Below are 15,549 nucleotides of genomic sequence, written 5' to 3'. Positions count from 1 at the left end.
TCTAAATATTTATTTAAAAAGTTCTTAACAGTGGAGAGCAAAGAAGTAAGATCATGTATACATATAAATATGTGTAGTCATAGCACATACAGTTCATTTTATTGCTGTATTTATGGGTCAGGGTGTCTTCAGTCAAATTATATCAGGAATTGGAAAGGATTCAATTTGTTACATTTTCTTGACTTTTCAGATTTAATAGTCTCAGTTAAAGGTACTTTATTATCAGAGCAGGGTTTGAAATGAGAATTTACTTTTATTTAAAAATTGTTTTAAAATAATGGGTCTCCTCAGTCTGTAAATTATTTCACAAGTCAGATCTTAAGTATTACTAGGTTATATTTGGTTTTAGATTTAATATTATGCCTTCTGCTCCTATAGGTTGCTTGCTGGATTGTGTGGATGTGTATGTTTTTGTGTTTCAGATTGGAGAATTCATATACCTGATAGAGGGAACAGGTGATATCCCTTTGCCTTCAGCATTGCTTCCAATGGACAGTCCAAATATTTTGCATTTCAGCAGTACGTTAGAAGGTAAAGTGAGTAGAAGGGAGAAGAGTAAAATAGAGCAAATAATTCTTTTTTCTCAAAGATTCTTTACTTCCCATGAATTTTTGTTAACATTTATGAAATACATCTACTAAAAGCAGTTGTTTATAGTGAAGTGTAAAAAATATTTTATAATATAACTACCAGATATTTATTTTAATATAGTCCAATCCGTTCTCTTCAGAACAGCAGCTGGTTGTTATCTACCTTCAGCTTTCTTCTATTGTTTTCAACACAGTCTACACAAATATTTTTTCATAATATCTCCTCTTTTCTACTCTAGAATGTAGGCTGTAGCCAGATGAACTAAAGCAAGTTGTTTTTACCTAGGTTTTTTCTAGTTTTAAAACATATGAGTTTGGATGCAGCATGGTGATTTGACAGGCAATCCAATGCCTGTGTCTTCAAACAACAAGGGATAAACTGCTGTCAGCCCTATTTCAGAAACAGTGCATCTATTATCTGAAATAATTGCTGATGGCTTCTTTTAGAGAGAATGCATCGTCATCTACCAGCATAAAATAGTGACTGTGTTGTGTAGGTATCAGAAAGACTTTTTAAAACTTTCATTACCATCGTAATAGGAGTAACACTGAAGTCTGGGATTTTTTATGAACTATCAATAGCAACTTTGGGGTTGGATTTGATTTTTTTTAATACACCCATTATGATTAGAAATAAAAAAAAATTGTTACTGGACTAAATAGTATGTCCTAGAGTAAAAGCATGTAACTAAATATCAAAGTAATTTTGTATTCTAGCTTTCCTTTGGAGATTAGAGATTTAAAATAATCTATGCAGTTACACTAGAAGCTGACAAATGTGGGCTTTTTGTTTGTTTTTTTTTTAATGTAACAGGTGCAAGTGCAGGAGAACCAGTTTTATATTTGAAATGTAGTCTTACTCAGATCCTTGAAGAAAATCTGAGGATTCCGTTGATCAATGAGTCAAGAGAAAAGGCTCTGGCCATTGCTGCACAACAGCAGATGTCAACTACTGAATACAAAAGAAGAAAGGTCACAGGGACTCTGCAGAGCAGTAGCGTTCGAGTTGCAACTGCATTGCTAGGGCTCTCTAGAATAGAGGTGAGAAACGCAATAATCTGTTAACTACAATTATTTATTTGTTCTTGAGTTGTAGAACTGATTTTTTTTAAGTTTCAGGAAATATTGTGAAGTTATGTTTTTTCTTCACACAGGAGTATTTGCTAAATCTTTATTTATATGTTTTGCTTTATAAATTAGATTCAAATCAGCTCTTTAAAAATTTCTAGGTCGTAGTAAAGGGACTATAGGATGGAATTCCCTGCCAATGTTAAGGTTGGGACTGGTATTATTGTGAATGATTTCATAGAATCATAGAGTGGTTTGAGTTGGAAGGGACCTTAAAGATCATCTGATTCCAACCCCCCTGCCATAAGCAGGGACACCTCCTGCTGGATCAGGCTGCTCAAGGCCCTATCCAACCTGACCTTGAATGTTTCCAGGGATGAGGCATCCACAGCTTCCCTGGGCAACCTGTGCCAGTGCCTCACCGCCGTTATTGTGAAGAAATTCCTCCTTATGTCTAGTCTAAATCTGCTCCTCTCCAGTGTATACCCATTGCCCCTAGTCCTATCACTGAATGACTTTATAAATAATGTTCCTCCCCAGCTTTATTGTAGGCCCCTTTCAGGTACTAGAAGGTTGCTATAAGGTCTCCTCGCAGCCTTCTCTTCTGCAGGCTGAACAAGCCCAACTCTTTCAACCTGTCCTGATATGGAAGGTTCTCCAGCCCTCTGATCATCTCAGCCATCTGAGATTTGTAGCCCTCAACTGGACTCATTCCAACAGTTCCATATCCTTCTTATGTTGAGGATTCCAGGACAGGACACAGTACACCAGGCAGTGACTCACAAGAGAGGAATAGGGGGGGCAGAATCACCTCCCTTGACCTGCTGGCCACACTTCTTTTGATGCAGCCCAGGATACAGTTTGCCTTCTGGGCTGCAAGCGCACATTGCCAGCTCATGTCAAACTTCTCATCAAATAGCACCCCCAAATCCTTCTCCACAGGGCTGCTCTCAGTCATATCATACCCCATCTCATATTGAGATGTGGATTGCCCCAAACCAGGTGCAAGACCGTGCACTTGGCCTTGTTGAACCTCATGAGATTCACACAGTCCCACTTCTCCAGCCCGTACAGGTCCCTCTGGATGACATCCCATCCTTAGGGTGTGGCAAGTGCACCACTCAGTTTGGTGTCATCTGCAAACTTGCTGAGGGTGCACTCAATCTTCCTGTCTATATCATTGATGAAGATATTAAACAGCACCAGTCCCACTATGGACTCTTGAGGGACACCACTTGTCCTGAATCTCTATCTAGACTTTGAGCCATTGACCACTACTCTGTGAATGTGACCATGCAACCAATTTCTTATCCACTGAATAGTCCACCCATAAAATCCACATCTCTCCAATTTAGAGAGAAGGATGTTGTGGGAGACAGTGTCAAAGTCTTTACAGAAGTCCAGAGAGATCACATCCATTGGTTTTCCCAAAAGCAATTTCAAATTGTTTTTTCTTAATGATGAATAAGTGAAAGCTATAAACCGCAATTTTAGATAAACATAGATAATGAAGGAAGAAAAAGAGTATCTGGTAAGGAGGAGGAGAGAGTGTGGAAGAAGAACACAGGTTGTTTAGATTAAAGTTTCTAATGGTGGTAAATAGAGGGAAGTGAATAAAAGAAAGAAGGAAATAACAGAATTATGAGAATCCTTTCACTTGCATATGTGAGGGGGAGGATGTTGCAATCAGTGAAGTGAAGTTCAAAATAATATGCTTTGCTTTTACTTTTTTCTAGAATCTACCTATAGAGGTAGAAGTTATACCGAGTTTCTTGATACTGGGCTTTCTTCATTGTCAGCGATGCCAGTAGTCTCCTAGTATAAACAGATATTATGATAGAGAAGGAAGAGAAGTCCTGTTCTACCAGAATCCCCACACTAAAACTTGCACTTCCCTCTGCTTCCTCATTGTTAATCTGTAAAATGTATTTACTTAGGCTTCATTTTCTTCCCTTTCTATGCGTGGCTCATCTGAATGTGGTCACCAGATCTCTGTATCCTTAGCTGTATTCAAGCTGTTAAAACATTGCACATTTTCTTTCTATCCTACTGTCCGAGTGACTAAACAACACTGAGTATTTTCATCGTAGTACATCATCGTGGTAGCGATGAGTTTTAGTTTTGAACAATGGAAAATAATCAGAGACCTTGTGTACTTGAAGGTGTGGCTTCTGCTGCTTGGATGATGTGACAGATTCTCACACATCTGTCCAGCTCTGATATTCAAAGTTTGTGCTCTTCATAGTTCCCCAGGATTCAAGAAGGATTTTGTGATCTTCATGTGATTATGGAAAAGTTGTAAGCTCAGTTTGAACAGTTTGATTTTTTAAATACAGATGGGATTTTTTTTTTTTTTTGAGGAAGGATAATGATGTCCTTGAAGAGAGACGATACTGTAATTAAAAAGTTACGCTGGATATATTTGAGTGGGAATGAACTTTTCACAAAAGTATCTGTGATCAGATTTCAATTTGTCAGACTTATAAGTGGGACCAATGTCTTTTATATTACATCACTTATCTTTTGATATGGGATTAAGGGAGATGGCAAACATGATTGATCACAGGGATTCTGAGAGATTGAGATAATAGAATTCTTTTATTCATGAGTAATGGTTTTAGAAGTTAATTCCTGGAAATGGGGCTAAATACCTCTGTACTCCAAAACAGAATCTGTCATCCTTTACACAAAGAAAGTGCAGATGTTAATTCTAAGAAAATATCTTGGAATATCAATCATTCTTTGAAAAATATCAAGTTTAGTTCTGATGCTTTATATACCCTCCGATCCTTTTCTTAAAAATTATTCTAAAAAAAGAATTTAATCCTGGGAACTGAATGCAAATGCCGTTCTTAACTGGTAATAATACTTCCACACTTGGAGTATCGTGAACCATTACATTGATGAAGTACGTGTTGAAATCTGTATTATTGTAACACAGCAGCCTTAGACCTGCCATTGATAATGAGAGTTAAAAAATATTAAATTCCATTAACTTTCACTGCTCTGAGGAATACTTAAAAAGAGAGCAGCTGCAACACTTATCTGAATTGTCTTGAGCATTTTCTCCTTTCTTGGAAATGTTACCCTTTAAGGAAACATGGTTTAGGCTTGTCTGTGTTTGCAGGATTTTCTTTTTTCCCTTTCAGAAAGATCTTGGTCTCTCATTAAAAATATTTTCATCCTTTACTCTTTGACAAGGTACCAGGAAACATTTGAAATGTTCTTACAGTATCTAATACTACCCAGCTGCCTTTTTTCCTGACATATCTTTAAAAATGAGATATCATGAACAAGGATCTTGCAATAAAGTACTTCAGTGATTTTAAAAATCATATGATATCTCTTCAAGATACTTAAAATTTAAATGTATTTAGTTCTTCACCAAAGGTCATCTTTCAATCATTTTGTCAATTAAGACTTCCTAAAACTTTTTAATTACGTTAAATTTGTACTTAAGTGTTAGAAGATTATCTGATGACCAAAATCAGGTGTAGGCAAAATTTTGAATATGCAGAAGGTCAAAGTCAAATTTAAACTGGTAAGTAGGTAATTCTTTTGATTAATACTTCCCATTACAAGTGAGAATGAAATATATTTTTCCTATGTCGAAGTCTTATGTCATATCAATCCTATTAGAGAGAAATGGGCCTTACTATTAGTTACTACCAACTATTGAATTATTTATCTAGTTGTTTTGTGTATGTGTGTGTGTGTGAGAGAGAGAAAACTACCAGTGGACTTCCAGTCTTGCGTGTTAGCAATTCTCAGATCATGAGTTCAAGTCTTCTCCTCACATAACAATTCTTCTTGCCCCTTCTGTAAATTACATTTGCACATACAATTTGTACAAATACAATAAAACAAGAACTGTGTTAACATTTTGTTTTGATAAGTATTTTTTCAGTCACATACGTCTGTCCAATTGTTTTTCACAGAATTAGAATCTTGAACAGTAATATATATTACTGTATTTATTGTGTCAAAAAGAATATATTAGTAATTAAATATTAGTAATTAAAGCTTAACAGGTTCCCAAATTAAAATCATATTTTGTGTTTAGCACCATATTGATACTTTGAATAGACAGATTAATGGTAAAAGCAAAGATATAGCGGAGTGTAAGTCTGCTTTCTAAAACCAGGAAGAGAACGTGAGTTTTTTGTTAAAACAGCAACAAAAAAAATGAACCACCAACCCAAAGCAGAACTCCAAGCCAGTTGATTTGGACAGTAAATTGACTGTATTACCCTTAATAGCAGTCCTTAGGAACAATCAACTTTTCTTTTATATTGCCTTTTTGAATTCCCACCATGGATTTATATTTCTTGTCCTATTGCAAAATGTACTGTGATACTTGCCATCCTGGCATTATTTTAAAACATTAGGCTTTGAAAATAAGAGATTTTTCATACCACAAAATGAATATGTCTATATTTATCTCCTCCTTAGATTTGCTGCAACATAATTCCTTATAGTCATTAATTCAAAGACTTGAATATAAAAAAGATGTCTAGTTTCAGTTTTTAAATTTGTTCAGCTTACAATTAATCTTGAACATTGCAATTATACTATGTTATTGAATTGATAATGGAAATTTTGAGAAAGTAGTGTATTAAATCATTGCATTATTCCTGTAATACTATCAAAGAGTCAAATTTAGTTTATTAAGTGCTTTTATGATGAGTTTGCCTTTATGTACTGTGTTAATCCTTTAATAATATCTTTCATGCTATTGATTAGCAATGCTTTTTTACCAAGAGGAGGAGCTTATTTGTGCCTAAAATTAATTCTAAATGCTTTGATTTCTAAAAATATATTGTCAGCATTAAAGTATCAAACCTAGCTTGGCTAACTATATAATTATCCCTCACAAAATATCAAAACATTTTTTCCTTTTCAAGATGTTTATTATTCAGAAACTTTACGACGTAAAAGAAGAAACATCTATATACATCTGATACAAAATATGGGTTTTTTTTCATGTTTTCTCTTCCCTTTTCTTACTTTCCCTTAATACCTATAAAAGCTTGAGGACTTTTCAGGGTAGGAGTCGATTTTAGTGCAAGTCTCAAAGTGCACTTTTCTTAAATGACTATTTCAGTTATACAATTGTACAAGACAGTTCTTATGTAGAAAAATTGTAACAATTTCTATATAACTTCCCTAATTGCAAATTAAGTTTTAGAATTACACCCTTAAACCTCGGTAATTTTACATTTTTTAACCTGATATTATTATGAGATGATTGTTCATATGTATATATTATTCCTTCATTTGCAGAGACATGCACTCCTGAAACCTCATAAATTCCTCCCAGAGTTGAAGTATGTGGAATACAGTGTAGAAGTGAGCATGCAAGACTTCTTTGAGGTTCCTGAGAAGTTCTCCATTCCAGTATTGGCATCAAGCAGAGTTAATTTCAAAGTTCCATCAGCAAGAGACCTTTCGTCTCAAAAACCAGGTAAGAATAGTGTTAAGATATGATTAAGTTGTTTTTTAATTTTTTTCACCAAGATAGTCTGTATTTTTAGGGTTTTCTGAAATAGAAAATTATGTTTCTCTCCGTTCTGCTATTGACCAAACCTTGCCTTTGTCATCACTACCCAAGTTCTATCTTATTAGCTCAAAAAAGTGCTTTCCACTTGCCCTTGGTTTTCTCAAAGGCATACAACTGCAGGAGACTTGCTCTAGAAGATAAACTCTACTTTTCAAATGGATATACACCTAAGCAAGTATGTTCTGTATATCAGAAGTATTTTATAAGTACGTACATTGTTGAACTTTTCTAATGCAAACATACACCTACAATGCGAACATACACCTAGTCATGACATGGGGTTTAGTTTCTTTCCTAGTTTATACAGATAGACATAAAAAACCTAGGCAGGAAAATAAAACTTTTTTTTTTTTTTTTTATTTTTTTGATGGCTAGGTTGCACTATTTTGGTATTAAAATTGTCCAGGAAGAAAGAAAAATCCACAATGAATTTTCAATGAAAAAATTGTTCTAACTTGCTATTCCATTTTGATTAACTATCAAAAGCTGATACCAGAGTTCTGTTGCCTCTTACTATAGGATTTAGCAATGCTGTCTGCCTGCTGCATTGAGTATCCAAAGAGAGCTGCCTTTTTTTTCCCCCCAGTGAACGGATGAACAAGGTTTTTCTACTGAACTATCAAGAACTGTTAGAAATTTTGTACTTTCTTGATAACTATTCCTACAATTAATTTATTCAGATTTTTGTGACTTCTTTCTGACTTCTATTAAAACAACTGCTGACTTACTTTTTTTTCTGCCTTTTTTTTTTTTTTTAAGAAAACTTGTTTTCTTTAGAGAATTATAGGTTGCAAAAAGACAGGAAGATGTATTATCATCTACTACAGAAATTTCTAGCTAGTTTTTGTTGTATTGTTCTGGCATTAAGCCTTCATCACTAATTTTGCATTAACGTACTATTTTACCATACATAGTGTAAACCTTTGATTCTTTTCATGTAATACTTCTTTATGCATCCAGTGCACTCTTTTTATCAGTTCTGAGGTCTCTTCTGTCTTTGTAGGAAATTTTGCTTAATCTTCCTTCTTTCCCTTTGTTGCTTATTTTGTAAAGAGTTGTAAACTCTTTTCACAGTCACTTACTTCTTCCAGTCATGAAGAACAACTTGAATTTTTTGATATTTGTAAATTTTGGGCATATGTTTTAGGGAGATTTTTATCTCGGTCTTTTGTGATTTTGAAAGGTACTGTTTGCTGGCTAATACAGTTTGGGCATAAACTGAATTCAGCTCTGGCAAATCTAAAATTGTGAGTTGTAAGACTTCTAAGAATCAGGAGATATGGACTGTGTTAAGTCCAGATGGTGATCAGATTGACTTTTGCAATAAGTAAATGGCACAAGATGCCAGGCGATTACTATAGAACACGACCAACAATTATGTACTGTAATTTAGTAGCACACATTTTTCCAAATCTACACACAAAAAGTTTTGCTTTCGTGAATACCCCTGTTTTGACAACTGTCTCATAAGTAAACCCAAGTCAAATATTCAAATTCAGGACAAGTAAATGTGTTCCCTAGGTGTTTGTCTAACAGTAATCTGTAAAATATAACTGTTTTCCTATTTCTCATGAAATTTTTCCCCACCCAGCAATAAATATCCTGTCTAGGGAAGGAAACTGTAGCAAAACCCTGTATTGTTCTGCCTGACTTTTCACTGTCAGAGAAATGCTTGCAGTCTCATTCATTTCCATGGATGCAGGCTTTGTTTCCTCTTACCAAGAAATAACATAAATTATTCCCATTGCATATTGTTGCTACTTTTATCTCAGAAATTGTTTGGCCAGTCATCCATTACTTTCATTAAATCATTGTATTAAGTCCTTGACCAGCCTTTGCTGAATATCTTATGAGACTGAGAAAAAATGGAAACATGCTAAGCTGAGAAACTTTTAAGCACAGTGTACTTTATGGTGTTTAAAACTAGCGTGAAAAAATATTTTGCAGGAAAAAAACCAGCATTTACAGGCAAGTGATTTCTGCAATCATTTTGATTTAGAGATCCTGTCTCACTTCAGAAACCATGTCATATTGAATAAGATACTTAAATCGTCAACTAAATATCGCTGGTTGACTTGCTTTCCTATTCATTGATTATAATTGATCATAAATTATGAAGTATTCAAATTTTTCAATGTTTTTTTTAAATACATAAGAAGCAAATATTTTAACAAAAGTAATGCAAACCAAATATTGCAAATATGGAATGGGATGGATAGAAAACCACTTCTTGTTTTCATCTTTATATTTTTCTATAGGAGGCGTTTCTGTTTGTAAGGGTCCATTTTACAGATAGGTTGAAATCAGTGAAAAATAACTCTAATTATTAGTAAGTACAATTTCCATTTAATGAAAGAAAAACCCATGCAGAAATATTTTGGAGCTTCCCATACTCTGTATTATCTTTCTTCAAATACATGTTATAAACATCCTTTATGTTAAAATACAATAATTAAAAATGTGTACTTTAAATTTTAGGTTATTTTTTATTTCAACATCCTAAAATAATTCTTGTAGACAGAGAGAGTTAGGGACTCTTCTAATGCATGGAAGAATGGAAAGATTATTTTTTTTCCTTGCATAACTGACAAACTCAGGTAGCTTTTGTGGAAGATAGCCAATGGGGATAATAACTTAGTGACAAAATAGAAAAAAAAAGTAATAATTCAAAAATTACCAGACCATTAATCTTGTCTTTAAAAGAGAACAAACTAATTTATTTCAGAGACGGTTAAACCTGAGGTGCATTTTGTAATCTTTTTGATAGGCTAGTAATGTTGAAAGATTAATAATGTCATGCTGTATGATTCGTCTTTGGAACTTGAGCTATTTTTGTGAAAAAGCTAAAGTAGTGATGACATAAGGCGACAAGAAAGCTTCAACCTGCTGTTCATTTGCAGAGAGGTGAGAACTAATAAATGAGGAGCATTACTTCGTGAAACAGAATGAGCACCATTGCAAATGAAGATTAATTGCACTTTCAAAATTCAGTAGTTGTCATTGAAGATATTAGAAGAGTTTTAGTCCAGTTGTCATACATATCATGAGAAAATAAGCCAAAGTAGGGAAGAAGGGAAATTCCAGAAGAATTTCTCAGATGTTCCTACCCCCCAGCCCTGAGAGAAGCAATTTATTTGGAGTTTTACTGTTGTGTCAGTACCTTATCTTTGACCTTCCTCATTATCTTCTCCAATTTTAGGTGGTGGTTTCTAACCTTGGAAAAGAGTGAAAAGAAAGTCTTTTTTTATGTATAACACTTCAGTAAAATTTTTACAGCTGCAGCCTTCATGTAGTTTTTCAGGTCTCTTAGAGATTTTTGGGAGTGTTGAACTGGAGAACTCCTTCTTTGGCCAGTCACTGGATTTCCTCATGTGTCTTCTCTTCTCCTTTGAAAAGTGCCCTATAAGGTCTAGCGAAGGGCTTAAAATACTGTGAGAGTTTGATCTTTCCTGTAAGCAAGAGCAGAGGAGGAAGTCTTTGCAGAAAAATAGTTGTACACAGCTATATCCAAAGGTGGACAGCATTTGTACTGCTTCTTCCTTACTCTAAAGGTTGTTGTAGGGAGTTTTTCCTACATGCTTTTGATTGGGAAAATGAAACTTTTCATGATTCTGTTCAAACTTGGACATCCCTGGCATTTTTGCAAACACAGACTTTTGATCCAAAATCAGATATAGGAAAAATCTAATGGGTAGCTCTCATGAGAGCTACTGAACCCAAAATTACAGTCACTATTGAGGCTACTATTAGCCAAGTATACTGCATTGTCTCTGATCCCTCCCATTGTAACTATTGACAGAATGTATTAACTACTATACTTTTTTGATATTTACAGAAATTGGTACATATTAACTTTTTCTACTAGATTTAATAGATATTTTAAAATACTTCTCTCTGTGCACTACTAAAACAACAGAAAATATTGGTGAGATACTGAAATATACCTTCTTTTTTAGGAGAATAAAAATTTGGCTATGCTTGTAGGATAACTACTAGAATTCTATTGATTGTTTTAAATTGTTGCATGTACTGCTGGGGACACTTTCATGCAGTTTATTTTAACTCTCTGCAGATTCTTTTAATTAATTCAGTGTTTCTGAAAAGCTTTACAACTGTGCAATTTTTTGGGCTTGTTTTTAGATAAAAGTGATGCAGTGGAGCTTCCTATAAAATTCATTCCTCGGTGTGCTGGTTGCTACCGCTGTCAGATTCTTCTGAAGTCTTCCTGTGATGTTCGTGTCTATGAGATTGAATGTGTAGTTAACACTGACCATGCTGAAGCAGAGCTTGAATTTGTAACTCCAGCTTACCAAGCAGTGATTCAGGATATACCAATTGTAAGTTCACTTTATTGCTAGCAACTAAACTAAGATTCAGGATTTAAAAAAACTGGACTTTGGATCAATATTGTTAAAATTTACAGTAGTAAAGTGCAGAAATGCATGTAAATACTGACATGATCATTATTACTCAAAAGTCCGTGTTGGACATAATATAAAGCTTGTTGGGAAAAATAGTTTCTGACAGTTCTTAACATAAATTATTCATTTGATAGGCTTATTTCTGATGTTTCACTTTTGTCCTGACAATTGTGAATTGGTTAGTTAATAATGTTGTCACACCAAAAGTGGGAAAAAAGGAGTTGTTTAGTCTGGGGAACAGAAGTATTGTTTCTGACAAAAAAGGGGGATGATGAGAAGTAATGTAGAATTGCATAGAAATTTAAAAATATTGCAAGTGTAGACAGTATGTCATATATAGTTTTATCATATCTATTTTGTATATGAGACCTTTGACACATGAGAGAAATGACCAGGGAGTGAAGATTGATTGTAGGTTGGAATATCTCCCTCCAAGAATTATTGTTCAAATTTTAGAGAACTTCTATCATTTAAAAAAAAAAAAAGTATGAAAAAAGATTATAAACAGGGAGGTTAAGCTGTGAAAGAAAGGATAAAGATTAAGAGGTAAAAATGGTAAAATATTTCCTAAGATTTGAACAGTGGTTTGTTCAATGTACTTGATGTAATCTCTTGATATTAGAGCCACTGAAAGGTACTTTTGACGTAATTTATAGAAAAAATATTCTGAGATTTTGTAGAACACAGACTCAAACACGGAAACTTAATGTTTGGGGAAAGACCATACTGTGGATGCTCTGTGAAATCTTGAAAGTAGACAAGGTGCTAGTTTATTAAGAAAGAAAATAAAAAGTAAGTAAAATGAAAGGAAAACATTACTGTGCTATCTTTTCTTACACATGAATTTTAAGGTATTATTATGTTATTTATTAATAATTGATTCATATAATAATTGTATAATTATAATTTTTATTTTATTTCACTCCTGAGTGTTCCTATGTATATGATTCTAAATTTCATACAGAGGTCATGCTTTCATGTTTTTGAGTGCTGCATATTTTCTTATCAAGGAAATATTCTGCTTGTGTGTTTGTGTGCGGGCAAACGTATCTGTCTCTCTTTCTGTGGAATGCATGCATGTGGTCATGTAGTCTGTTCTAAACATTATGCTCTAAATTTGTAAAATCAAACGTTGATGAACAAATATAAACATGAAGTTGTCTCTGTCCTTTTACATCTTAAGTTTAGCTTTGTGCTTGCACATTATTTTTCCACAGGGTTTCTTTCACACTTAGCATAAGAAATGTGTGTTGCTCCAGTAAGGAGTTAGATACTTTACATTTTTTAAATCCATTTATTCTAGCTGGAGCTTCTGCATTTATCAGAAATCTTCCCATATTTTTATGTTGTTAGTTAGCACTGTTCTATTTGTCATCCAAATTACTGAGCTTTGAAACACTCTGGAGGAAACACGGAGGAAGACAGATGCTCAGAGACAGTGAAACAGAGCTATGGGGTTGTTCAATCTGCTAAATTTAGTTTTTTGAACCTAATATTTAGTGTTCAGACCACTTTTTACAGATCCTAGCAAACTATCATTAACATCTGTCTGGTAGATGGAACACTTTATAAGATGGTGAAAATAAAATGGTCAGGTGATTTGCTTGAAGTCATACAGTGAATTAAGGACAGAACCAGAGTTAGGACTGACCTGAATCTGAAATCTGCGATTATTTTTTCATATGGGAGTTAAAACTGAACATCTGGAGTTTCTGGAATTCTCACAAGCATGAGATGCATGTAATTGTTCCATCAATCACGTTCAGCCTCTACATGCACCTTTTTATGTACCTTGGATTTAACCACCTACCATCCTGTGGAAAGATTCTGACTCCCTTAGCATTAATTGTATTTCTCATTGAATTAACAGGCATTGGATAAGGTTTCATGTTAAGCAGAGATACTGTAAGACTAGATGATTAAGTAACTAAAACTGTTAATGCACAGGTACCAAGGGAGCAGAATTCAACAAATATTTTATTTTCATTTTCTCTTTGTTGTTGAGCTTAGTATCTATCTTTAGAAGATATTTTTGGAAAAATTCACGTTATATTAGAAGGTTTCCTTATGGAAGAATTATAAAATGCCTGTGTTTATCAACTACTTTCATCAGAGAGAAATACTCATGCTACGTGTTGCTGTGATCATCACTAGTGTCGGTAAAGGAAGCATCTGATACCAATGACACCAGAAATCCTTGAAAATAAAACAATAAAATTGTTCCTGATATTGTGGAGCAAAAAAACCCCATGAGAATAAATATAATCTTTTGTCATTATTTATTCCCCCTTTCATTTTATCCTTAGCATGAGGATACCAGTTAACTACTTTTTTCTTTCATATTTTCTATCAGAGATGATGTATTTCTTGTTATGAAAGAACTGGAGAACACAGTGAAAGAAATATTTTTGAGTAACTGAAATGCTATACAAATCTCAACATTCCAAACAGGCATTTGTACTCAACTACTAGGAAATTTAGCTCTTAACAACTAAGAATTAAGCATTAATCGTACATATCATAAAATCTTAGATATATGATACTGCAGGTTTTATGCCATGTCATGGGGTTAGCTCTGATGGCCACAGATGGTGGTTCTTAGTTTCTGAGGTTGAGATAGCTGAGCTTGAGAGACTTTCAAAGAAGGAAATGAGTACTGAAGTATCGTCTCTCCTTCTCCAAATCTGTTGTTTATCTCTGATGTTTATATACAATTTTGTATGCATGAAGACCATTATGGGTCAAAGGATTATTTCCTCTTTTTATAGAGCAGATCAATCTTCTCTGTTTTGACAGGGCATATATTAGCTCTTGAATGACAGTTTATTTTCTTTTTCAGTGGAATATTAGCCTTTTTGCAGACTGGATGTTTGGTCATCTGGTTTCTTCAAATAGTAGGAGATTGAATAGAGTTATTTTAGTTTTACTATTTTTATGTAGCCCTTAAGCAGAAAATATCTAACTTTCTACCATAATCAAGAAGTCTTGTGATTCATCTAGATGCAAGACAAACATGTTTCTTAATCAAGTTTTCACATGACTCGAGATGCATTCTTTAAAATAGATTAGACTCTTGAAAAACCAGTTTCTGAGAACACAGGACTATGAATACTCCTTTGGAGTCGGAGTCCTTAATTTGTAAGCAAGACTCATCTTACATTGCCAATTGCTTATTATCAATATATTGCTTTGTTTCATCACTGACCACATACTAATACATCAGGACTTCAAAGAGGTGCACTAAGATTTTCTACAGACGGAAAAGGGCAGAATCTTGGCAAGCATTTAAACCACCATAAACATACTTGTAAATGTTCGTAATGGCACTTACAAATTTCATCTTAACCATTACCTATATGATGTACATATTCCTCTAATGAGTATTCCTACTGACAGTATTGCTGCTGATAGTATTGATAACAGTGCCTCTGGCTGCCAAGAATAAGGGATTTATTATTAGCTTTGTTGATTTTTAAAATATACTGCTTTATTCTCCCTAAAGGTGTTCTGAACCAATACTTTGGGCAAATGACTACTGTCTCCGATTTGATGATAACTGTGGATAAAAGCAGGCATGTATGTTAAGACCTTAAAGTACGTAATCTAATTTACATCTTTACTTTGATTTCAGAGTAACATGTCAAACCAGGACTGGAAACTTGAAGCAATTTTAGAAGGAGAGGATTTTTATGGCCCTTCTCTAATAAATGTGGGTCTAGGTGAAACAGCTTTGTATCCTCTCACATTCAAGCCTGTTACTGAGTGCATAACAATGGTAAGAGACAAATGAGTTTCAAAATTTGAAAAGGATGCTTCTGTCAATAAAATTGACATCAGTGTCCAAATAATGGTAGTGTTTGAGCAATTACTAATATTACTCATCTGCTTGAGAGTCAGAAGTCGAAATATT

The 15,549-nt window shown here is 34.0% G+C and overlaps 1 protein-coding gene across 1 annotated transcript in view; it reads left to right on the top strand.

Moving 5' to 3' along the window:
- Window positions 1-15,549, top strand: part of CFAP47 (cilia and flagella associated protein 47) — a 296,277-nt gene that overhangs the window by 117,296 nt on the left and 163,432 nt on the right. The window contains exons 43-47 of the mRNA XM_054060306.1: window positions 423-531; window positions 1,405-1,631; window positions 6,942-7,122; window positions 11,359-11,555; window positions 15,271-15,414. Of these exons, the coding sequence (XP_053916281.1) occupies window positions 423-531; window positions 1,405-1,631; window positions 6,942-7,122; window positions 11,359-11,555; window positions 15,271-15,414 (858 nt within the window). The remainder of the gene's footprint in view (window positions 1-422; window positions 532-1,404; window positions 1,632-6,941; window positions 7,123-11,358; window positions 11,556-15,270; window positions 15,415-15,549) is intronic.

This window comes from Cuculus canorus, chromosome 1 (assembly GCF_017976375.1).
Source record: "Cuculus canorus isolate bCucCan1 chromosome 1, bCucCan1.pri, whole genome shotgun sequence".
Taxonomy (NCBI): Eukaryota; Metazoa; Chordata; class Aves; order Cuculiformes; family Cuculidae; genus Cuculus; species Cuculus canorus.
Note: the sequence above shows the minus strand (reverse complement) of the source record. Positions and strands in the feature narration are given on the sequence as shown.